A 24,520-nucleotide genomic window follows, 5' to 3' on the forward strand; every position below is an offset into this window, starting at 1 on the left:
GGCTGCGGCAGGTGAAGCTGCAGCAGGTGAAGCTGCGGCAGGTGAAGCAGCGGCTGGTGAAGCTGTAGCAGGTGAAGCTGCAGCAGGTGGAGCTGCGGCAGGTGAAGCGGCGGCAGGTGGAGTTGCAGCAGGCGAGGCTGCAGCATGTGAAGCAGCGGCTGGTGAGGCTGCGGCAGGTGAAGCTGCGGCAGGTGGAGCTGCAGCAGGTGAGGCTGCAGCAGGTGAAGCAGCGGCCGGTGAGGCTGCGGCTGGTGAGGCTGCGGCATGTGAAGCTGCGGCAGGTGGAACTGCAGCAGGTGAGGCTGCAGCATGTGAAGCTGCAGCAGGTGGAGCTGCAACATGTGAAGCAGCGGCTGGTGAGGCTGCGGCAGGTAAAGCTGCGGCAGGTGGAGCTGCAGCAGGTGAGGCTGCAGCATGTGAAGCAGCGGCTGGTGAGGCAGCGGCAGGTGCTACAGCCTCACCTGCTGCAGCTCCATCTGCTGCAGCTTCACATGCTGCAGCCTCACCTGCTGCAGCTCCACCTGCCGCAGCTACACCTGCCGCAGCCTCACCAGCCGCTGAGAGTGTGTAACAGTGAGGGTGTGGGTGCAGACAGCTGCCTGAAGGTTCGGCGTTGGCGCCATGGAAGTCCCGTCTTTGCTCCGCCCCTCCTGACGGTGGTTTTGGTCACCGCACATGAGGACGTCACGGCCCGACAGTCTCTTCATCCGTTGTGACAGACGTCTGCCCTCTGTGGACACAAAGGAGGGACGTCTGAGCGCAGAGAAACAGTTCTGGTTCTGTTCAGGTCCATCTCTGCAGCCGTTCTGAAATCCTGAGGCCTCGGGGGCCGCGGACAAAAGCTCATTCCGAGGAAAATTCTCCATGCATCTGATCCCTCTTTCTGGCACCGGACTAAAGGGCTGAGCGGAGATCAGGTTGCTGACATATGACCCTGAGGAATCCCATCCCTGCACTTTCTCTTCATTTATGGAAGTAATGACATTACAAAACATCCAACCATCTGAGAGCTGCAGCAGACTAAAGTCAAACCCCGAAGTGATGTGACACATGAACTTATCATCAACATGTCCTTCAAAATGTTGTCAAACCAAAACAACTTCTGTCTTCGCAGCTTAAGTCAGTTTTCATGAATGACAGATAAAAACAGATGTGTGAGTGAGTCTCACTGACGTTTCATAGAAGACTGCAGGATTTGGACCAGCAACCTGTTGGAAGTCAGTGTGTCCATGTATTTGCATCAGCCTCAGGAATGCATCGTGATGTCATTTTTTCATGTGGAGCCTCTCAGACACGCTGACAGAAACGTTTTTGCTTCTTTAGACGAATCCTAAAAACTGAAACAGGACAGAGTCCGTCTGCACGTCTGGTTTGGAGACAGAGATGCAGGAGGAGCAGCTGTTTCCCTGTCAGTGCACGTACATGCACTTCAAGTGGTTAACAATAATGTTTCCTCTGTTTTCTCTATTCTGAGTAGATTTTTTAGACTCTCGTCTGAGTCCAGATGGACAGAAATCCGCCGAATCTAAAGCTGCAGGTTTCTGGAGATCCTCATGGGCAAAGGAGGAACCAAGACCTTAAGCGAGCTTCAAGAACATCTTTAAGGGCTGATTGAAGAGGAAATTCTGGAGATCTTAATGAAGAGGAAACAATCAGCTCTTGATTGAACAGCTGATCCTCTTTTACCGACATTTAAACCAAACCTGTTGGTGTAAATTTAGGTTTCTGAGGCCAACTGTGACAAACTGTCACCAAAAACGGGGGTAACACTTTATATTAAGATTCCTTAACAAGCTTTGTTAACGCATTAACAAGCATTATAAATGCACTTATAGGGTGTTAGTAAGACATTTATTAGTACAATAAGTCTAATAAGGTTTATTAAATTACTTAGTTAACACATTTACAAGCATTATTATTAGGATGTTTTCAATATGCTAATGATACATTTACTGATATTATAGGTGCCTAACAAATGTGTCAGTGTTAATAAGCTTAATAAGATTTATTAACTAACTTAACAAATTAATAGGGTTTATTAATGTGTCAGATGCTAGTAAGATATTTATTAGCATTATAGATGTCTTGCAAATACCTGAAAGTGTTAATAAGATTTATTAACATCTAATGGCAGACCACTGTCTTCTAAATCCACATTACTAAACTGCTTATAAGCTTTACGTATGTATTAATTAACTTTGTTAACAGTTTATTAATTGTTTTGCAGCACCTCAACTAAAGTGAGGACGTTTTTTAGCACAAACAACCACAAAGCATAAAGATTGTAAAAAGAACTTTATGACATTAAAACAGACTAAACATACACAAATCCTTTTGTAAAAGATATATAATAATTTAATTCAGACAAATAATTTTTTTAAAAACATATATACTGGTGTTGGATGACTAGTATCATAGCTAATAAGAATAAAGTATTAGCATCTATCCTGAGTGAAACCTTCATTGCAAATCCCATCACCAGGAGACAATTCTCTGCATTCAATGCCAGTCATTTTTGAAGACCGAAAGCAAAAAACCTACAGGATCCATGCTAAAGCTAAATCTTATTAAGCTTATTAACACTGACACATTTGTTAGGCACCTATAATATCAGTAAATGCATTATTAGGATCTTAAAAACATCCTAATAATAATGCTTGTAAATGTGTTAACTAAGTAATTTAATAAACCTTGTTAGACTTATTGTACTAATAAATTTCTTACTAACACCCTATAAATTCATTTATAATGCTTTTTAATGCTTTAACAAAGCTTGTTAAGGAATCTTAATATAAAGTGTTACCAAAACGGGTTATTAGGCAGGTTTATTTGTGTAGCACAATTCCTACACAAAGACATTCAAAGTGCTTCACAAAACAGGAAAATGCATTAAAATCATAAAACATAACAGTGCAAAGATTCAAAACATACATAATCATTATAAAATTGACTTTAAATGAAGTAAAGAGAAAAGAACATGAACAGAGGTGAGGATGAGGACTCTTCAGGTATATAACGGCTAAACAGGAATGTTCTGAGTCTGGATTTGAACCTTAACACAGTAGAGGTCTGTCTCACAGCCTCAGAGAGACTGTTCCAGCTTTTAGCTGCAGAAGACTGAAACGCTGATTCCCCTTGTTCAGTCCTGACTCTGGGCCCCCGCAGGAGGCCGGTCCCTGAGGTCCTCAGAGTCCCAGATGGTTCATATGGCACTAACATGTCAGAGATGTACTTTAAGGCCATGGAGAGACTTGGAAACAAGCAGAGCTGCTTAAAAGTCGTTACTTTGAGCGACAGGAAGCCAGAGCAGAGACCTGATGTGACGGTACTTCCTGGTTCTGGTCAGGACTCCAGCAGCAGCGTTCTGGATGTACTGAAGATGTTTTACAGCTGGTTTGGGGAGCCAGTGAGCCGGCCGGTACAGTGATCTAACCTACTGGACACAAATGCAGGAATAAGTAGCTCCAAGTCTGGCTTTGACATTATGGTTTTGATGTTGTTTTTTAGATGGTAAAATGCTGCTGATGTTACTGTTAAAGTTCAGGTCAGAGTCCATGATTACCCCTAGGTTTCTGACTTGATTTGAAGGTTTGAGAGACAGAGAATGAAGGTAGCTGCTGACACTTTCTCTTTGTTTCTGTGGGCCAAAAATAATAACTTGGGTCTTGTTTGAGTTTAGCTGGAGAAAGTTGTTCTGCATCCACACACTGATCTGTTGGAGGCAGTGGCTGAGTGAATCCACCGGCCCATATTCACCTGTTGTCAGTGACACATAGAGCTGAGTATCATCTGCATAGTTGTGATAAGATATGTTATTACTGCGTATTAACTGCCCTAGTGGCAGCATGTAGAGGTTGAACAGAAGGGGTCCCAGGATCGATCCCTGGGGCACACCACAAGTCAAGGCCATGTAGTCTGAGACACAACTCCCAATTTCAACAAAATATTTCCTGTCTTCCAGATAAGACTTGATCCAACTTAGGGCAGATCCAGAGATGCCAACCCAGTCTTGGAGTCTGTGCAAAAGGATCCCATGATCAACAGTATCAAAGGCAGCGCTCAGGTCTAGCAGGATTAAGACAGAGACTTTGCCATCATCAGTGTTCAGGCGGATGTCATTGGTTACCTTGATAAGAGCAGTTTCTGTGCTATGATGGGGTCTAAAACCTGACTGGAAAACATCAAATGAATTGTTTAATAAGAGAAAGTCAGTGAGCTGTTGGTAGACAACTTTTTCAAGGACTTTTCCTAAAAATGGCAGATTAGAGATAGGTCTGTAATTATTCAGTACAGTGGGATCAAGACCGTTTTTCTTCAGGAGAGGTTTAATGACTGCAGTTTTTAAGGCCTCGGGAAATATTCCAGATTGAAGAGACATGTTAACTATTTGAGTAATTGATGGCAACACACTGTTCAGGACAGACTTTAGAAATCTAGTGGGTAACACATCAAGGCAGCATGTAGACGAGCTCAGACGGGTGATGGTCTCTTGGACAGTTTGGTCAGTGACAGGTACAAAGTGAGTCAGCTTAGAGTGAGTAGGTGGCCGTTCAATAGTTGTGTTGTGGAGTTGATGGCTTTTTTAATGCCCTGAACCTTGTCATTGAAAAATACAGCAAACTCATTACATTTAGGTGTGCAAACCAGTTCTATTGGTAGCTGGGTTGGAGGGTTAGTTAATCTGTTTACTGTTGTGAAGAGGACACGAGAGTTGCTGCTGCAACTTCCAATGATTTCAGAAATGTACCTTTCCCTTGTCCTGCATTAGATTTGGTTGTAGGTGTACAACTCCCCCTCTTACATTTCATGATGAACCTGGAGATTTGTCCAGCACCACTTTCGCTCAGCTCTGCAACGCTGCCGTTTCTGTGCCCTGTGACCGAATCCTCGTTCATCCAGGGAGCTTTCTGTCTCCTTTTTCTGATTTTCATCTTCATAGGGGGCGGAGGACGTCTGATGGGTCCGGGGTTCAGGCGCCTGGGAACCAGAGCTCCCATAGGGGACCTGGTTGCCTGGGGATGGGGCTCTGTTCTACGGCCCTGGGGGTGGTGACTAGACCTGCTCCTCCCTGGCTGTGTGGTCTTGGGGGGCTGGTGATGGGGGCTGTTGTACTCTGCGGTGCCTCTGGGCGGCGGGCCTGGTGCCTCGTGCTCGGTTGGGGCTTTTTGGGACAGGGATACAACAATCCCATGCATGACAAGTCTCCCTCTTTACACAAAACACCTCAACGAGAAGCCTGGGAGTTGACAGTAGGGGGGGGGTCTAAACTAAATAAATAGATAAAAAAATAAGAGAGAAATATAAATCTGTCAAAAGGGGGAAAAATAATAATAATAAAAATGAAAAATGGAAAAAAAGGGGAGAAAAAGCAATTGAGGAAATAAATAAATAAGGTCAAGTAGACCCCCCCTCCCAATCAAGCTTTGTTTGCTATAGACACGTAGGGACCATTGGTGGAAGCATCCACCAGTTTTAATTGCACCCCCCTAGAACATACACTAAGAACCTACATACAAAACCCTGGAAGTCTGTGGACACAACTGAGCATTTCAGTGAAATCATCACTGAACCTTCGGCTGTGCTGAGGGGGCGTGTCCATAACCATGCAGAGTTGTTTTAAAGGAAACATCCTCAAATGATGAAAACACACCCAATGATAATCTGTGGGTTACAGTATAACCCCTCCACCTTTTTCACTTTCTCCTTTTCTGATCCAGATTTGCTGTTGGGGGAGTTGATTCGACTAGAACAATGTTTCCTGTGTTTTTTTTTAGTAACAAGATAAAATCAAGATTATAAGAAGACATAAAGTGTTGATTAAAAATGATTTGTTACATAAAGATCTGACACTGAGTGCAGCAAGTTTGAGAGCAAACTCAAAAAAAGGAAATTACCAGCCAATTAACTTTACGAAAATGTAACTTGTCATTTCAATCAGAAAATGTTATGTTTGTAAATCATATGTGAATGAATCATGTCGATTGTTGATCCAACACGATACCATTAAATTGGATTACATTAGTAATTGCAAGGAATTATGGGATACCCTTTTCTTTGCCTGTCTGGGCAGATTGGGGTTTACGTGTGAGTTTTTGTCCTTGTGTTTTGTTGTCTAGCTGTTTTACTCTGTTTTAACTCGTAATTTAAACTGGTATGTTTATTTCTTGCACCATGAGTGAAGTGTGGAGGACGATGACCAACCCCCCTTGAGCGGTATGTTACTAATGTCTGAACACAGAGGTCATGACACGTGAGCTCCTGCCTTAATGTGACACAATGCTGGGTAATTCATGTCTTTGATGTGGACATTATAAGGTCCATTGGTTGAGATCTAGAAAAGTGTGAATGTCCCTTGTATAAACAAAATGAAAGAAAAAAAATTAAGTTAGATCAACCTATTATATTGAGTTGGATAGACATACAAATTTAAGTTGAGTGAACTTAATTCAATTCCGTGTTACTAATTGAAGTGATTCATTTAAATTGGATCAACTTTTTTCGTTTTACCGTGAGCAACAATATTAAGTTAAGTTGGGTCCAACTGTAGTATTTAAATTGAATCAACTAAAATGTATTAGGTTGAACCTAAATACATAGGATTCCTGTTTGTTGAAGTAAAGCTATCTAATGATAATTATTTTATGTTCATTCAGAACATTTCAGGCTCACAGCCTCTTGCAGGGGGTTTCTGTGTTGGACAGTCTACCTGGAACTGCAGGTAAAGCATCAGAAGAAAGCTGTCCATCACATGTAACCCCCACCATGACTGTCAGTCCTGGAACACGGGGGCCCTCAGATTAGGAAGTTTAGGAAAGTTTCTGTTACCATCAGAGGGAGCCCAAACGTTCTGTGCGCACCTCTTCATCCCTGGGGGAGAGGATGACGTCATCACTTTAATAAACCTCCAAATTTGAGATGAAAATGGGATTAAAACGGTGAACCGGGCAGGCATTTAATCCTGAGCCCTCAGATTATGGTGTGTGTGTTGGGTGGGGGTGCGTGTGCGTGTGAGGGGAGGAGGCGCGTGCTGTTCAGGTTACGGCGCCGCGCCGCATTCCAGCCCGGAGCGCAGCGCTCAGAGGCGGAGCGGCGCTCCGTGCTCCGTTTCCTCTCAGATCCGGTTCTTCTCCGGCGGCTGTCGGTACTGCGGATGCGCAGAGGACTGCCGTAGAGGCACTCGGACACCAGCAGAAGCGTCCCGGTTCCCGCTCCGCGCCGGATCCACGTTTGACGTCATGAGCAGATGGTGGACGCTGGTCGGCGCTCTGGCCGGGCTGCTCGCCGTGTCCGGTGGGGCTCACGGTCAGTCTCTTTTCTGTCTTTGGGTGGGGGGTCAGCGGCTGTCTGCAGCAGCGCGCGCGCGCACGGCCGAACACGCGCGCAGTTTTTACTCAGATTGAAATGCGTTGTGCGCGCGCGGCAGTGTCTGGAAGCTGCGTGATGACGCAGAGCAGGTGAACTTTTCCCACCGAACTTTGTTTTCCACGTTAGCGAGTCCAGCTGATCTCATTCGGAACAATCAGGCGTGCGCACGTCACTCACTGCAAACGTCCGAACGGGTTTTATTTAGACCGGCTTCATTTAGCCCGGTAAAAGCGGCGAAACACGAGCGGCCGGTCGGTGTGGGGAAAAAAAGCAAATCTCTGCCAGAGGTCTGACATGTGACCCGCGGGCTGCAGGTAAATGATCTCCAGGTGAATCAGGCAGGAATCCTCTCACTGTTGACGATTCTCCAGGTTCTGTCACGTGACCGAGCTTCATCCATCACGTCCCTGGAGGAGTGTCAGGGACGTGCACAGGGTTTTAGAGGGGCAAGGGCAGCAAAAACCTTCTGTGTCCTTGAAACAACTGAGTAACATTGAAATGACCCATGGATGACTATCTGCAGGTCTATCAACTGGACCAGCGCCAAAAGTGAGGAATTCATGCTGGTCAGGAAGAGTTCAGGGCCGCAGTCTTTAGAAAATGATGTGTGAATAGACACTTTCTGGATGAATACTCAGCTCCTGTAGGTGAAAGTGATACAACTGTCTTTTTGTACACAAACGGATTATTGTCACCATGAGTTTATGGACTCTATCACAGACTTGGAGGACCAGGAAACACTGGAAGCTCTTTCTGTTTGTGCTGTTGTATCCAGATGCAAACATCTGAAACACAGATCTCCTCAAACCTTCATCCCCAGGATGCTGGAATTCTGAATCCTATTCATGTTATTATCAGACTGTGAGGATTCTGGGGTTCTGTTCAGTTCTGCAGTGGTTCTGGTCCTGTTCTGTCATCTGTCAGTCACTCCAGGTTCATGTCAATCATCCACAGCGGTCTTCATTTCTGTTCATGGTCTTCAGTCGTAGAAGTGTCTGCTTTTCGGTTTTGGACGGGGCAGGTAGATGGGGGGGGGGGGGGGGGGGGGCTAGTGCAGCTGGATGGGGTAGATGGGGGGGGCTTACTGTAGCTGGATGGGGTAGATGCGGGGGGGGGGGGGGGTTACTGTAGCTGGATGGGGTTGATGGGGGGGGGCTTACTGTAGCTGCATGGGGTGGATGGGGGGCTTGTGCGAAGTGGCTGTAATTCAAACATAGTGTCTTTGTGACAGTTTAAAGCAATTTAAAAAGAGAAATAGTCAGAAATGCAAAATCAAATGATTTGATGACATTTGTTCTCTTTCATTAGAAAAATGCCACAATTATGTCAGAAACTCAGAAAACAGGATTTTAACTGAGTGGGTGTTTAAACATGCTTGATTTAAAAGCACATTGATGCTCTATAGGAACCACGTTAACCAGCATTAAAATATGCACCAGATCAAAGCTCTCAGAGTTTCATGCAGTCACTCCATCTTTATCACATCCCCACACTGCTGAAGCGAGTCACACAGATGTGATAATTAATGCCTCTAAGCTAAAACCTGTTAATAATGACTACAGTGTTCATTGCTCTCACACTGCTGACAGAACATCCGTGGAAACCGTCAAGTGCATCAAAGTGCAGCTTCATGTTTTAATATTTCTGTGCTGCACAGACACCCCAAGAAACACAAGTTTAATTGATTTCTATGGCGCCTGGAGCTCAGCAGAGCAGCAGAATCTTTCTACAGAGAGGCTGAAGACGTGGTCTGGTCCCGTCGGATCCGTGCGCGTTGTCTGTTCAGGAAAGAGGCTCTAAGGTCCGTCTGCATGGAAGCCTCTCTAGGTCAGGGGCTGGTCAGAGCCACAACACGGAGAGGATGAAACCGGCCTGACCTGAAGTTATGGATAGATTAACAAACCAGGAATGAGAGGGAATTTAAAACATGGAGTCATCAAACCAAAAGAAAACTGTATTCAAACTGTATAATGTTTTGGGTTGCATGTGTGGGTCACTGTGGCCTCACGGCGTTCCAGTACAGATGCATCAAGACCAAGAAACATCCGTTTGTCAGACTCTGTGGCACTTTGCTCTACTCTAATCTACTGTAGTCTAATCTACTGTACTTTACTCTACTCTACTTTAATTTACTGTAGTCTTCACTACGCTAGTCTACTCTACGTTAGTCTACTCTACTCTACTCTACTTGACTCTACTCCGCGTTTCCATGGGCAAAAGTATTCGGAAAGAAAGCCTGAACGGAAAGAAAATGCGTCATCTAAACGCGCCATTCGGAATACTCTGCCCCGGTCAGACTCATTCGGATCAGAATTTCTTTCCGATGGAGATAGTTGGGTTATACCGATCGCTTATCCGATCGCGGAGCATGTAAACGGTTCATTCTGATCGTGTGTCACTACTGCTCTGGTGTACGTCACGCATAGACGGTGTTTCGCTCAGAGAAAGCTTTGGAGCTCATACGGGACCGACCAGCTGCTCTGTGGACGCCTCGTGAAAAGCGCCGCTCCGCTCTCGCCCCGCTGGCTCTCCCCTCTCTTACACCCCTCACGAGGGAGATGCGGGGAAAGAGCGCTTGCCCCCCGACGCTCACTCGGTCCACTGGCACCCGAGTGAGCAGAACAGTTGGATTATTTATTTATTTTTTACACTGTATTTTATCCCACGAAGGGAAATTCTTTCTCCGCATTTGACCCATCCCCTTGGGGAGCGGCGAGCTGCAGTGGAAACCGCACTCGGGAGGCAGTAGCGTTAAGGGTCTTGCCTAAGGACCCTCACTGGGTGATGTTAACTGCTCGCCATTGATATGGTAATTGGTGAATTTTAACCCGACCATTGATCCGATCAAGATATTCTGCCCATGTAACCGCGGCTGGTGAGACGGAGTCTGAGATTTTAATGACGGCGTATGAAGATTATACGTCCATCAAAAAACTAACACGACTGCATCATCAGCAAAAGAAAGAGTTTCTGCTTGGAGAAAAAGATTGGACAAAGTAAACGCACGAGTTTCGGATCTTATTTCCATTTTCCTTGTGACGCATTTATATATTACTTATCCAATTTTGCCAATTTAAATAATTACTTCTATTGCTAACAAGTAATTGAGTTAAATTTATTCAACCTAATTTTTTACGTCTATAATTTTTTATACAACTCAAATTTACATATTTATCTAACTAATTACTCCAATTCAATTAATATTATTTCAGTCTTAATTAATTATATTTCTTGAACTCTCATATGTCTAAGTTTGAGCCGGCAGATATTCTCAGTTTTATAACAATAAAAAGGACGGGGAAAAAATGCACGGAATGCATGAATTCATTAAAGAATCTTCCGTCATTGTCATTGCAGCACTGCAATGACAATGATCCTCATCATCCTCTCCCTCCCTCTCACTCATGGTGCAGTGACTAAAGCATAGAAGGACAAAATAACTAGACAAAACACGGTAAAACAGCTAAACAACTAAACACATTTGGTCAAAAAGCCACACTTAAACCCAAATCCGTCCAGACAGGCAAGGGGAATGGTATCCCACAATCCCTTGCGGTGCCGATCTAACAGCAGCACCAAAGTTACACCTACTTAATTGAATTAATTTGAACGAAAGGAAAATAACTGTCTGATAACTACATGTTATTTTTAAACTGACTTAACAAAAAATAATTGATTTATCTTAACTAAAGCAAATAATTAAGTTAGATCAAAGTATAAAGTTTCTCTTTCCAACATCCATATGTGGTCTTATCAGCCTTTCACGGTGGAAAAAGTAATATCTGAGCTTCTTCATCCACTAAATCATCTTCAAATGGACACGCCATGCTGCTTCACCTCTCTGAAAACAAACTAACCTTCAACTAAACCTGCTCCAGACCAGGTTATGTTCAGAGCATGAGTTGCTATGGCAACTTGACCTACCCTGAAACATACCTCTGTTTTTGGAACCAAAGGCGGTGGTTGTTCACTTCTTTAGCCTCCAACTCACCGTGGGAGCTAGCACATAACCTGCTTTCTGGAATACCCCCCAGGACTCAGTCTGAACCAAATGAAGCAGACAGTATCCGGACCAACGGACGTCTCTTGTCTGAATCCACTCTGTCTTTCTCCAAATGTCTTAATCTTTGGAGTTGATTCAAGTCTCCTCTGGACGTCCTCCAGTGTCCACTGGGGTTTAATTCTCAAATAAGTTCCTGTCCTTTCGCCTTTGAGACTGAGTTTAGACACCAGAGACACAAAACATACTTCAAAGCATCAGAGAGTCTGTTTCCCATCATGCTTTGCACTGATCACCTTCAGGTCTCTGCAGCGCTCAGCACAGGACCCAAAGGGATCACTACAATCAGTGTTTTTCATTAAAGGAACTCAACCACGCCCTAATCCTGTGATAGGATACTAGTTAGAGTTACTGCTGGAGTTAGATGAGCTTCATCCCTGGAAACCACATACTCCCTGTTGGAAGCCAAATTATGATAACTGCTTTCCCTCTGCTGTCTTTCTGTCATTGCAGGAGTTTGTGTCTCCGAGGGATTGCTGCACACGGTAGGTGCTCCACTTGTGTGTCTCTGCAGGCATGGGGGAGGATTGATGTGGGTCATATGAGGTTAGTGTGTGTGCAGAGCAGCAGTGCATGTCATTGGTGGGGCGGCAGCAGACCCTCTGTGGTCTGAACAGGTAGCCCTGTTTCAGGCTCCCACTCAGCCTGCTGAGGGTTGGCTCTTTGGGAGCTTTTCCTGTTGTCGGTCATGTTTGAGTCCCGGGTTCTGCTCTGACTCGAGTCACTCCTGATGCTGATGTGGATCTTAGGTCCGTTCTATCCTCTGGACAGGAATCAAATGAATCTTTGCATGATTTTAAAACCCAGCATTTGAAGTTAGCTCCTCTGAATGGGACCGAGTTTCTCTGCTGCTCTAAATTTGTCCAGAAGGTTCAGTTTTTTCCTGAAAACTGAACCTGAAGCTCCTCCCACATCTGCCTAGACTCACTTCACTGTATGACAGCCTCATGCAGGAGCTGTGGGTTTGTTGTAATCACATTTATCATCAGTCAGTGGAAAACTGTAACGATGTGTATGTTTCATGATTTGATTCATATTTTCATAAATCATGAAGGTCGTGTAACAAAACACATTAATACTACAAGGAGTACTACAGAGGAAAGCAGGAAGTCTAAGCTTTGAACTTCCACATTATAATAAAGAAAACAATCATGAAAAAATGAGGATTATCTAGAAGATGATAAAAAAGGAATCAGATCCAGAACGGTTCTTCTGACCAATAGAATGACTGACAGCTGTTGGTTTCTCTACAGACGTCTGTGGGATTTTGGCCTTAATGGAATCCTATTAACTTACAATGCTACTGTAACGCACACATTTCCCACGTGTGGGATCAATAAAATACTTCTGATTTTGAGTCTGAATCAGCAGGTACTTCCTGTTTGGAAGGCCAGGGGGGCGGGGTCACTCAGTCCAGTTCTCTTATCCAGTCAAAATTTAGCTGTGTCAAAACGAACCGTTACAGAGATGCTCAATGTTTCTGACGAGACACCAAACATCTTCTCACCTCCAGACGGTGGGTTTCCACTCCCTAGAGGGGGTCAATAAAATGCAGTCTGAACGCTGTGTGAGCATATTTTTTATCCTGGGGGGCAGACTGAAGATAGAAACAAAGCAGAGGAAACCTTTTGGCCCCTCAGACGATCCTTATTTTTATGGAATCCCTTCCAAACAGAAGCAGCTGTTTGTCCACCTTAAACAGTCAAGCTGGGTCTCCCAGGTGGAATGGGGGGGGGGGGGGGGTCATCAGTGTAATTACAGCAGAGCGGGAACATACCTGCAGTCCTGTAACAGCAGAGCAACACATCCGCTCCTGTGATGCCTTTCTTTGAAAAGGGATAATTACTGAGGCCAGGAAGTGAGACCTGAAGGGCTGACTGCTGCTTAGACGGGGGGAGGAGGAGGGAAAGGAGGAAGAGCGGGCGGGGGGGCTTGTGGGAGAAAAATCAGATTGGAGGGAACAGGTGGAACGTCTCAACATGTCTGAACACAGTCGGGGGAAAAAGCCTTTCTGCAGTTCAAAGTAGGGAACCCCCTGACACCTGGGCAGGTGGGGGCCGATCCCAGAGGCGAAGCATGCAGGCCTCCCGGAGTCTTCCTCACCAACCTCCAGCACCTGATATGACCGTCACAACTCCAGCGGTGCAGGGAGGAGCCTGCCGAGACTCCCTGTGCCCCCCCTCCCCTGCTTTGTTAAGCACATGCTCCGTGGCAGGGGGGGGGGCATCATTTAAACTTAACATACGGGTTTGAGCCCATGAACAGTTTTCTTTAGCTCCTTCCTACTATTCAATCTCCACAAAGTCTGTCCGCTCGAAATGGTAAACATGGTAAATGTTGTGTACTTCTATAGTGTGTACTTCTATAGTGCTATACTACCCTAAAGGCCCAAAACGCTTCACAGTCCCACACATTCACACACCGATGGCGGTTCCGCTGCCAAAAACCGGCGCCAACCCATAACCACCAGGAGCGATGTGGGCTTCAGGGTCTTGCCCAAGGACACTTCGACACATGGGCTGGCACTGAAGCTGCGATCTGCCCTTCAGAGGTCGACCCCTCAGCATTTGTTTAGACTTTTGCCTGCCGGCCCCCCTAAGAATACAAGCTTTCGTTCCAACACCTTTGCGTTTGGAATGCAGGAACACCAACTTCCTGTAGTTTGTCCCAACAGCTGTTTATAGTAGTTCAGTGAGATTTTGATGCACTGAAATACTTGCTTCTGGGAATCCTTACACTCGTGATGTACGGTTGATGCTGTCCTACGGCGGCCTTACGCAGCATTCTAGTCCTTCGTACTGGCCCCTTACCAACTGCCACATACACGGGACGTGCACATGACACAGTGTTGGTATGCTTGAAGGATGACCGTAAAAACTACAATCGGATTGGCCAATTTTGTCATTTCTAACAGCTAGCCTGTTGGCAAGGAGCGCATACCTATCACCACAGTCAAGAACCAACACCCCAAGAAAACTATCACATCCTGCAGTGCCGACAAAGTCCCCCGTGCTCAAGAAGACACATGCACGGACCCACCTGAAGCTGGTCAAAGAGCAGTGATTGGGAGACGGTGCTGTGGTCAGACCAGACCAACATGGAGCTCTTTGGCATCAACTCAACCCTTCATGTTTGGAGGAAGAGAGATGCTGCCAATGACCCCAAAAACACCATCCCCTCTGTCAAGCACGGAGGTGGAAACATTATGGTTTGGAGGAGTTTTTCTGCACAGGGCATAGACCGCCAAGTCCTGAGTGACAACCTCCTTCCCTCCACCAGGAGGCTTAAAACAGGCGGTGGATGGGTCTTCCAACAGGATCATGACACAAACATGCAGCCAAGACAACCGAGGAACGACTGAAGAAGAGGTCGATCAAGGTCATGGATTGGTCCAGCCAGTCTCTGAACCTCAGAGAGAGCTGAAGCTCAGAGTTGCTAAGCAACAGCCAGCAAATCTGAATGATGTAGTAATCATTTGTGAAAAAGAGAGGTGCAGAATTCCTCCTGATCTGTGCAGAAACCTGATCATCCACTACAGTGAACCTCAGACCTCTGTGCTGATGAGGAAGGTTTAGTCACAAAGTCTTTCCAGAGAGAGGGTTCAAACACTTTTCTTTTGAATTTATAGAAATAAAGAATTATATAAAGGAATTGATTTGCTTTATTTTTTGTCTCACTGTTCAAATGAACAGACTGTCAGATTATTTTAAAGATTTCTGAAGTTGAGTAACGCCCCCCTCCCCCCAACACCCGGCAGATGGACTCAGACTCATCTGAATGGTTGGAAGCATCCTGGTTCATACATGAAGCTGTTTTAACCTCTTCAGTTGTGAAGTGAAACACTTTTTGACATGAACTGGCTTTAAAAAAGGCAGTGGTGATGTTAAAGCTGCAGCCCAGCGGCTAGGATGGATGGATGGACTTTCATCAAATCCAGGACGGGAAGCAGAGATAGATTAAGGACATTTCATCAAAACGGATTATGGTGAGTGTGAGGAGTTACTTTGAAATGGAAGTAACCAATATTATTTTGGAAGAGGGTAACGAGTAAAAGGGTTACAATTTTGTGTAGCGAGCTCAAAGCTGCCTTATGTGCAGAAATAGATGAAGAGGACCTTGTGGTAGCCTTTCCACATCTGAATTATTAAATATGCCTCTGATAGGAGGAGCTTCCACTAATTGCTTTTAAAGCGTTTGTCCTGCTTCTCAGCTGCAGCAGTTTCTTGGTTGTGTATTTGCAGAGAATAAAATGCAACAAGCAATCTTTGTTTTCTGTGTAGAGTAAAAGGCATTTTCACATCTGAGATGCATCAAATCAGTTCCACTAATAAATAAATATGTTCAGAAAGAATCTCTTCTTTCTGTTGGCCAAAGTTTCAGTCAAGTCCTCAGTTGAATTTGTCTTAGACAGAGCTCTTTCTGAACTCTGTGGGAGGGGCACATGGCAGCATTATCTCCCTATTTTTACATTAAAGAACAATTTATCTTTTAATTCAAGAGATGTCTCCAATTAAAGCAAAATCTCCAAAAAAGCTAGTGTGGCTTTAAACTTGAGGGCACTCCTGCAGACGTCCACCTGATGTCAGGTTGACATTAGCTGGTAGTAAATTACAAGTATGTAGTTACAGTGGTTACCATCAGAAAGGAGCATTCTAAAGAGGATGCAGAAGGACGTGAAAACCACCATTAATGTTGTTTTGTAAATGTGGCAGAAACAGCAGAACCCCAACATCCCTCATCGTAGGAGGATGATCTGGAATGTTGTCTCTGGTGTCTTTGGACAGCTCTTTGGTCTTGGCCATGTTATTTGGGGTCTAAATGATTGAATGGGCTGGACAGGTGTCTTAATGCAGTTAACCACCTCAAACAGCAAAGTTTCTCTTTAGCGATAAAGAAACGGTGAAAAGTGACATTCTTGGTTCCAAATCAACACTTTTTGAACAGAACGACAAAACGATAAAATGACACACTGAGAAGGAGAACGCAGGAAAACCAAACGCTTCTCTCTCGCTGTCTGCAGATTCTGCAGGAACAAAAGTTGGGCAAAAATGTTGGATGTTTAGTTAAAGTGACAAATAAGTTGGACATATCTTTTGAAAGTTCGTGCTGGAGGGGGCTGGAGCATTCGGTACATGTCCGGTTGGTCAGTGTAGTCTTTTTCTGAGCCTGTTTTTGTGTGATGGGGTTGTGTGTCAGAGCCATCTGACACACACACTGTGACAATGCAGCCGTTGGATAAATGGGCTGTTTTTGGATCCCTTCTGCTTTCAAGCCCATTATTTCTCAGTGGAGTTGTGCTCCTGTCATCTTCTCCTGAACAAAGTCTTGGTGTTTCCTCCGAATTCTTCTCGTGCCGAGACCAAACCAAACATTCTTCATCCTTTTAGGTTATTTTGAAGTGTGAAAACAGGAAAACCCAACGCCTGTCTGCTCTTTTCCTGTAAAACATCTGTGTTGAGTTACGGTAAAGTCTGTAGAAAATAAAGACAGTATAGGTGGAGCGTTCATTTGTCGCAGAAAGTTCATTAGAGCTGCAGACAGAAACAAACAGGCCACAGTTCTCGACCAGAGAAAAAGTAGTTTGCCATCTCTGGGTGGGTGGAGTGTCCCTGCCCCAGGGGGAGGAGTTTAAATACCTTGGGGTCTTGTTCACAAGTGTGGGAAGACCAGAGCGTGAGATTGACAGACCGTGCGTAGTTCTGCGGTCGCTGTATCGGTCCGTTGTGGTGAAGAGAGAGCGGAGCCTAAAAGCAAAGCCCTAAATTTACCGGTGGATCTCCTTGCCAATACTCACCTATGGTTAAGAGCTCTGGGTCATGACCCAAAGAACGAGGTCCTGAATACCAGCGGCTAAAATGAGCTTCCTCCATGGGGGGGCTGGGCGCTCCCTTAGAGAGAGGGGGAGGAACTGGGTCACCCGCGGAGAGCTGGGAGTAGAACCGTTCTCCTGCACATCGAAAGGAGCCAGTTGAGGTGGCTCGGGCATCTAGTCCAGATGCCTCCTGGACGCCTCCCTGGAGAGGTGTTCTGGGCATGTCCCACTGGGGGGAGGCCCCAGGGAAGGCCCAGGATATGCTGGAGACACTGTGTCTCTTGGCTGGCCTGGGACCACCTCGGGGTCCTCCCCGGAGGAGCTGGAGGAAGTGGCTGGGGTGAGGGAAGTCTGGGCATCTCTGCTTAGACTGTTGCCCCCGCAACCCGGTCCCGGATAAGCGGAGGAAGATGGATGGATGGATGGATGGACAGAAACAAAGAGTCAAACTGAGTCATGCTAGCTTTAATTTAAAACCTCTGATCAAAGGGAGACCCTGCCCCATTGTTCAGCAAACTCTGATTCTTGGTTTGAGCCCCTCATTGATGCTGTCCTGCGCTTCAGTGGACTAAATGTGTTCGCTGTACTGGAAATAAACCTTTTTCTTCTGGAGCTGCTCCATGGAGACAACAGAGAAATGAAGGGCTGAGCTGGAGTGGTACAGCCTTTGTCATACACTCTGCTGCTCAGCTAATAGCCAAACCTGACAAAGCCCCCTCCCCCCTAGATTATAGGCCGTATGGAGGTGGTTTCATTGTGTCACCTCTAAGGGTCTTCAGTGTCCCACCTGAGTTAGGAGTATTGACTGGAAAGATAATGGACAGCCCCTCCCTTCTAGTGTTCCCAAACAGGAAGTACCATTGCTACCTGATAGGGGCGGCGCCATGTTGAAACCACTCGACAGTTATTGGTCCATCGTATCTGTGGCAACTACTGTCTCCATTGCCAAAGATACGATGACTGGGAGGAACTCGGACCAATCACTGCCCACTGGTTCCAACATGGCGCCATTCGTATCAGGAAGCAACGATTTGGCCTCATTTGGAGAGAGCTGGAGGTACGACATCTTCCATGGACGACGTCACTCCTCCATTCGTCCATTGCTTTTAGTCTCTGGTTAGGAGCTGATCTCAGCATTCACTGTTATCTGTGAATTAGTTACACGAACAGTTACACGTCTGCCCCCTCCTGCTGCAGTTTAAGCTTAAACTGATTAAAAGTCCAGAAATCCAGAACCAAAGATTTCTGAAGCTTAAGGTCACGGGTGGGTGGGGGTGTGACGAGAACCTCATCACCGCACTTTTTTTTTTAGTTTGTTTGTAAGTTTTGCATATGGTGCCTGGTTAGAACTATAATAAACACATTAAACACATTCAATTTGCTGATAATTTACTTTTTCTAGTCCTGAGTTTAGACTTCAATGGTTTCTGGGGGAAACCTTTTATTACTGTTCTCCTTCACTCCCTCTACTCACACACACGTGTGCTGTTTCAGCAGCACACACACATCCTCATTCTACAACAGAAGTTTCCGTCTTGTGAGGAAATACGACAAATTTACTGCGTTCTAATTATTCATTTTCATTGTATTCATTTCCGTTCCAAGCTGCGTGCGTCCTTAGGTGCGCGACACGGCCGCCCGCCGGAGGATTTTGTGTTGGGGGGGGTTTATTACTGTTCTCCTTCACTCTGTAACACCAAACATGAACGTGCACAATTAGACTTCCATGAATATCAATACATGATTTGTTTGGGAACTATTTTGTGCAGCGTAACGTTACGTGTCTGTATAAAGAAAGGCGGAGCCTCCTGCCCCGCCTTCTTCATGGGTGTCAGGCTTCATGGCTACCAGAAAGGTGACAAAGGGTCTGCAGTCTCGTGGGGGGTGTGGTTTACCGTGAGGCCGCGCCCCTGCTGGTTCATCACCGCGGTGATCAAAAATCCCACACCGTGACAGCTCCAGTCACAGAACCAAAGAGTTCCTGAAGTGACTTCCATCAGAAGCTCTGATCTTCCACGTCTGAAACCTAAAGTCTGGGGTTCTTGAAAAGCCCCACAGTCCAGCCTGTGGTTGAAACCAGAACGTGTCTGAGCAGAGCGGTCCCAGCGGATTCTGGAAGAACCCCTGAAATCCCTTCAGTCTTTTGTCCTGATCATCATCAGCCATTTATTTGCAGACTGGCAGGAATTCCAACATCCTTAAGCTCTGTGGCTGATGACACCCCTTCCCTAAATGCTGGGATTATTAACTCCCAGCAGAGCAGCCCCAGGGCATTGTGGGCCGTCAGATAGGCTCATGATGACAGCAGGAGATGGATGTTTCTCTGGGGGTAAAATGTTAAAAGCTAGCCCCCCCTGTTGATTTTCTTGGCAGACAACAAAGCTGTTGCTCCTCCTTTAGACCCCACAGGATGTCCCCCCTACCCCGACTGAAAGCAGCAGACAAAAAGCTGGAGTTTTTTTTTTCTGCAGGGGAGAAGCTGTGTGTTTTTCTGCTTCTTGACATGTGAGAGAAGGTTTCAAAGACCTTTTAGAGGAAAACTTCACGTTTGGACGGTTCAGATCTGTGTTGGATTTTAGAGACGTGAAAAAAATGGTTTGTCTGAATTTAAGCAGCATTTTTCAAAACTGCTAGAAGAATAATATGAATAATATCCATGTGTTCTTCAGTGGCGTGGCTGCTCTGCAATAGATTCTTTCTGAAACATTACCTTCCTGCTCGTAACCCCGTCAACCCGGGTCAGTCGTTCTGTCCAGCAGCAGTGAGGGGAACAACAAAAGGTCTCTTCCACAGAATTCGTCTGTCCGCTTGGACTGTTGCCGTTGTCCACGAGGGACGCTCGTCTTTTTAAATGCTCCTCCTGTCTGCTCAAAGCTCTCTGGCCTTCCTGCTTTGGTTCTTTCTGGGCTCTGTGGTTCTCAGCAAGTCTGGACGAGTCGTCCTGCGGTTTGTGGGCCGCCCGCTCTTCTTCTTTTGTCTGGGACGGGAACGTTGAAGAAGCCGACGTGCTGTGAGGCCTTTTCCAGAGAATGCTCCTGCAGCGGGGAAGCAGACACCCTCAGAGTTCATGGGGGGCCTAAATAAGAATCATGTCATCAGATCTACAACCCCCCCCCCGGCTTTGCTGCAGCTGCAGAAAGCAGAACATCCGTCTGCACCACAGCTAGGAGGTAGAGCGGTCGACCTCTGATCAGGGGATCCGAGGTTCCATTCCCTCTTTACTGGCTCATGTGTCAAAGTGTCCTTGGGCAAGGCAGTGAACGCCACACTGCTCCTTGTGGTTGAGGTTTGCACCATGTGAGGCAGTGGCGCCACCAGTGTGCGACTGTGTGTGTGTGTGTGTGTGCGTGCGTGCACGTGGAATTGGTAGAATGAGGCTGTGAAAGGGCTTCAGGCCTTAAATCATGGTAGAAAGGTGTTTATGAGAACACATGGATTAGCATGTAGCGTTCGATGTGAGAAGAAGCTGGATGAACGTCAGCTGGTCCGCATGCAGGACGTCATCCCATAGTTTGGTTTTCTTCCCACTGGGAAAAGGGGAAGGGTTTTAATTGGCTATGTTTTCCATTTATGTCAGAAAAGTCTTGCTTCATTGAACAGTGTGGACCTCAATAATGAAGCAGTTAGAGGGGGGTCAGTGGTCTGTTGTTAGGAGAAGAACCCCGTCATTCCTGCATCGTTGCCTTGGTGACGGCATCAGCCTGCTCAGCGGTTCAGTGACATCCACCGGGGGTCTGACGGTTCTGTCTCTGGTGGGCTGTCAGGCACTTATTGGACTCTCTACCTCCATGAGGGTTTTCTGGTGGTGAGCTTTTGGAAGAGTGTGTCCGGAAAAACAAACCACTGAGAGGATGTGAGAAGTGGGACCTTTATTTCACCAACATGCAGACCTGTAGCAGAAGACCCCAGACCCATCCAGCATGGAGAAGGCAGCTCTGCAGCAAAGCTGCCTCCAGTCACAAGAAGGTTCTGCTCTGCAGCAGAACTTTACGGTTCTGGATCCAGAAAGAGTTACCTGCAGCTCTTGGAGCGTGCTGTTGAACTAATGTGGCAGCTGAAGGACTCCATGACCACATTGTCTTGAATCTGGGCTCTGTTGAATGTTACTGTCCTGCCTGTGAGCGTAACCAGGAACTTGCTGCATAGTTGGAAATGTTCTGGTGATGTCAGGAAACTGCAGACCCATCTGGGTCCTGAAGGCCCAGTTTCTGTGGAGCCGCGTTCCCAGTAAAGACGGAGACGCTGCTGGAGCTCTGCAGGGAGGAGCTTTGGAGTCCTCAGTGGAAGACGGGCAGGCCTGGACTTCTGCAGCATAATGCTGATTGTTTGCTTTCAAAGTCGGAAAACAAAAGCAGAAAAAGGAGTTGGTTTAAATGACATCACAAAAGCAGGAGAGAACGTCTGACCAGTGTCCTGCACCCCCATACCGCAGCACGTTTCCACTGAAATCAGCAGAGGACCCTCCGCCTGGGCCTGATCAGAGCCCTGAACGTCTGCTGCCTGGAGGAGGACTGTGGGTGGACTCCTGGTCACAGGGGCCTGGAGGTTTCTAAAGGGCCCCTCTGTCTCTGCTCCTCTGGCCTCCTCAGAGGAGACCTAGGAGGTCATAAGGTCAACGACAGACAATTATGAAGCACATTATTTGATCAATTTCACATACATTTTTACAAAACTCTGTTTCTGTTTTGGTCACCTCCTCTCTGTGGTCCATGAGAAGTCCACCTGCTTTCAGACTGAAGTGAGCCACAGCAGAGTTCAGATGCAAGTGAAAACAGACAGAGAACTACAGTCCTCCAGACCTGCCAAACCAGGAGGACCATCAGAGGAAAGCAGGTCTGGTGTGGACCAGAGAGACCGGGGGGTGGGGCTCTAACATGAGGAGACTCTCTCTTCATCCTTGATGTCCAAAACTAAAAGTAAGGCGTCAGAAGGACCTGCCTGATGTTCACACTGGATCCAGTTATTCATCTTTTTTTCTGTCTACCTCCACATCCCTTCGAGGGTTAACTGTCTTTATCCTGAGGAGGAAGACATCAAACCTCAAGTCTGAAAGTGAGTAACATGCATAATGTGGCAGAAAACAGACAAAATCCAGAAAAGGATTTCTGACAGAGTCCCAGGCGTGTTGGGAGTGCCTCAGCGCCTTTTCCCAGACTTTGTTTTTCTTGGATTACAGCGACGTGCGCTCTCATGCCCCCCACGTTTCAGCTGAAAAATGCATGCTGCGGTCTGCTGACATGTAGACACATGCAGCGCTCTCCCAGACGGAGGCTTACAGGGGCTTCTGCACCATTTGATAGTTTGTTGAAAGAGAAGGCTCTGGCACCATCATCATCGTCAGCCCTCCTCCTCCTCCTCCATTGTTTGTTCCTTGGTGGCTGCTCTTTGTGCTCAGGAATGCTCTTGTTCCCTGTGTCGTTCCTCTTCTCGTTGTTGCTCCAGTTCCAGCTCACAGACACGACCGTTTGACAGGAGGACCTCTGCACGGCTTTGTCCTCAGAGGAGAGATTTCCCTTCAGTTCTTTGTTTCTAAATGATTGTCTTCATGCTTTAGTGACTCTGACTGGGTCTCATGCACCTGAATCATCCGATGCCACCTTTTTCATGACCGTGAGACGAGCTGCCATATCTGAAAGCAGGTTTCATGTTGAAACTGACTCTTATCACTACACTCACACTTCCGTGCTTCACATCTCTGCATTGCTTTTGTAAGGTGATCGTTTCCCAGCACACCTCACAAAAATGTTTCTCACCTGAACTCTGTTGGAAGGTTCTTTAGCAGAGTCTGGACCGGGTGGTGAAGGATTTCAACTCCCGCTGGAGCAGCAGTGATGTGTGATCATCTGCAGGGGCATGTAAGGCTGAGTGTGCAACAGCTGGACCTGTGCACCCTCAAAGTTGACTCTGCTGTAGTTGTTGGGGCCATAATAACAAGGTGAGATGCACAGAAAGATAAAAAAAAGGCAGGAGGTAGTCGTTGCCTGTCATTAGTGGACTCAGTCATTCATCTCTCTAGAATGTGAGCAGCCTGGCAGAAAAGCAGGAGGAGGTGGAGAAAAGGTGCAGGGCCAGGGGCCCGAGACCGCCGTTTTGTTCTCTCTGTTTGCTCCTCTGGTGAGTCATGGAAAAAGCTGCAATCAATGCCACAAAGACGGATCCTGCTGTTAGGAGTCTTTATGAGGAAGCTCTGATGTGTGAGGTGTTGATGAAGAGTCCTTCACACGGTTTCCACCCATAGAGGCCTTCAGAGCTTTTGAGATCTTGTGATCTCTTCAGTTTGGCTGAAAGCCTAAATCCTGAAGAGCCTTTTTCACACAACAATACAGCGCCATGTTCAACATTCACACTTTCTCCTGATTGCAATATTAAACACAAATATAATTAAAAAAACACATTATTGAAATGTAAATCCAACTGATAGTTTCTCTCCATGTTCTCACCAAAATCCTCCCAAGACAGGCAGAGATAGCGTTGATGCTGTCAGTCATAAACAATGTTCAAATGAGTCATCTTCATTTACAGAGAAGGTTGGTCAGGTGAGAGGAGAAGGCCGTCTACACGGTTACAGAATGATGCATGAAAGGGGAAGGATGCATAGACTGCATGTCACTCAGGACTTGGTCTATTGTCACAGGAAAAAAACGTAAATAGTAGATGTTGTTATCACGAGAAAACAGGCAAAACAGGCTGTTCTTGGCTTCCACACTATTCATTTGTTAGATGTCCTGCAGTGTGTCCTCAGTTGTTGACATGGCTGTGTCAGATCACTGTTGTGTACTTTTTAAAATCACCAGTTTCACTCGACAGGAAGCTCCAGCAAGAACTGTGAGGAAACAATACACAACTGTGCTATACAAATAAAGTTTGAGTTGATGTATTTTATGTCTTTAAAGTCCCAGTCTGATCATCTCTTGGTGTGTTTTTCAAGTGTTCCCAGTGGTCTTTAAATTCTGATGATGACGACATTTTTAGAACAAATCCAAAACCTGAGTCATTTTCTAGGACATAGTTTCTCTAGAGCGGCAGGAGTTTATTAGAAATTCACCTCTGAATTGTGGGCGGGGCCGTTGGCATGGAGTAAGCCTCCGCTGATATCCCATGAAATCTTTTTACATTTGCTCCTGCTAGCTTACAGTCCCTCACATATCCAAACTAACATTAGCAGTGCAACAAAAATAGTGATCAGTATCAGATCCATCCATCCGTCCAGTTCTGATCCAGATTCCAGCTCAGACCAGGAAAACAAAGACGTCCATGGATCTACCTGTCTGCAGGTGGATGAT

At 46.1% G+C, this 24,520-nt stretch overlaps 1 protein-coding gene across 2 annotated transcripts in view; it reads left to right on the plus strand.

The window, feature by feature from the left end:
• Positions 1 to 7,057: 7,057 nt before the first annotated feature.
• The window catches only part of fras1 (Fraser extracellular matrix complex subunit 1), a 144,409-nt gene continuing 126,946 nt past the window's right edge, over positions 7,058 to 24,520 (plus strand). For both annotated transcript variants that reach the window (XM_023958905.2, XM_023958906.2), the window contains exons 1-2: positions 7,058 to 7,302; positions 11,879 to 11,910. In XM_023958905.2, the coding sequence (XP_023814673.1) occupies positions 7,236 to 7,302; positions 11,879 to 11,910 (99 nt within the window). In that variant the 5' untranslated portion in view covers positions 7,058 to 7,235. The remainder of the gene's footprint in view (positions 7,303 to 11,878; positions 11,911 to 24,520) is intronic.

Source organism: Oryzias latipes, chromosome 9, assembly GCF_053564925.1.
Source record: "Oryzias latipes strain Hd-rR chromosome 9, Olatipes_Hd-rR_3.1".
Classification (NCBI taxonomy): domain Eukaryota; kingdom Metazoa; phylum Chordata; class Actinopteri; order Beloniformes; family Adrianichthyidae; genus Oryzias; species Oryzias latipes.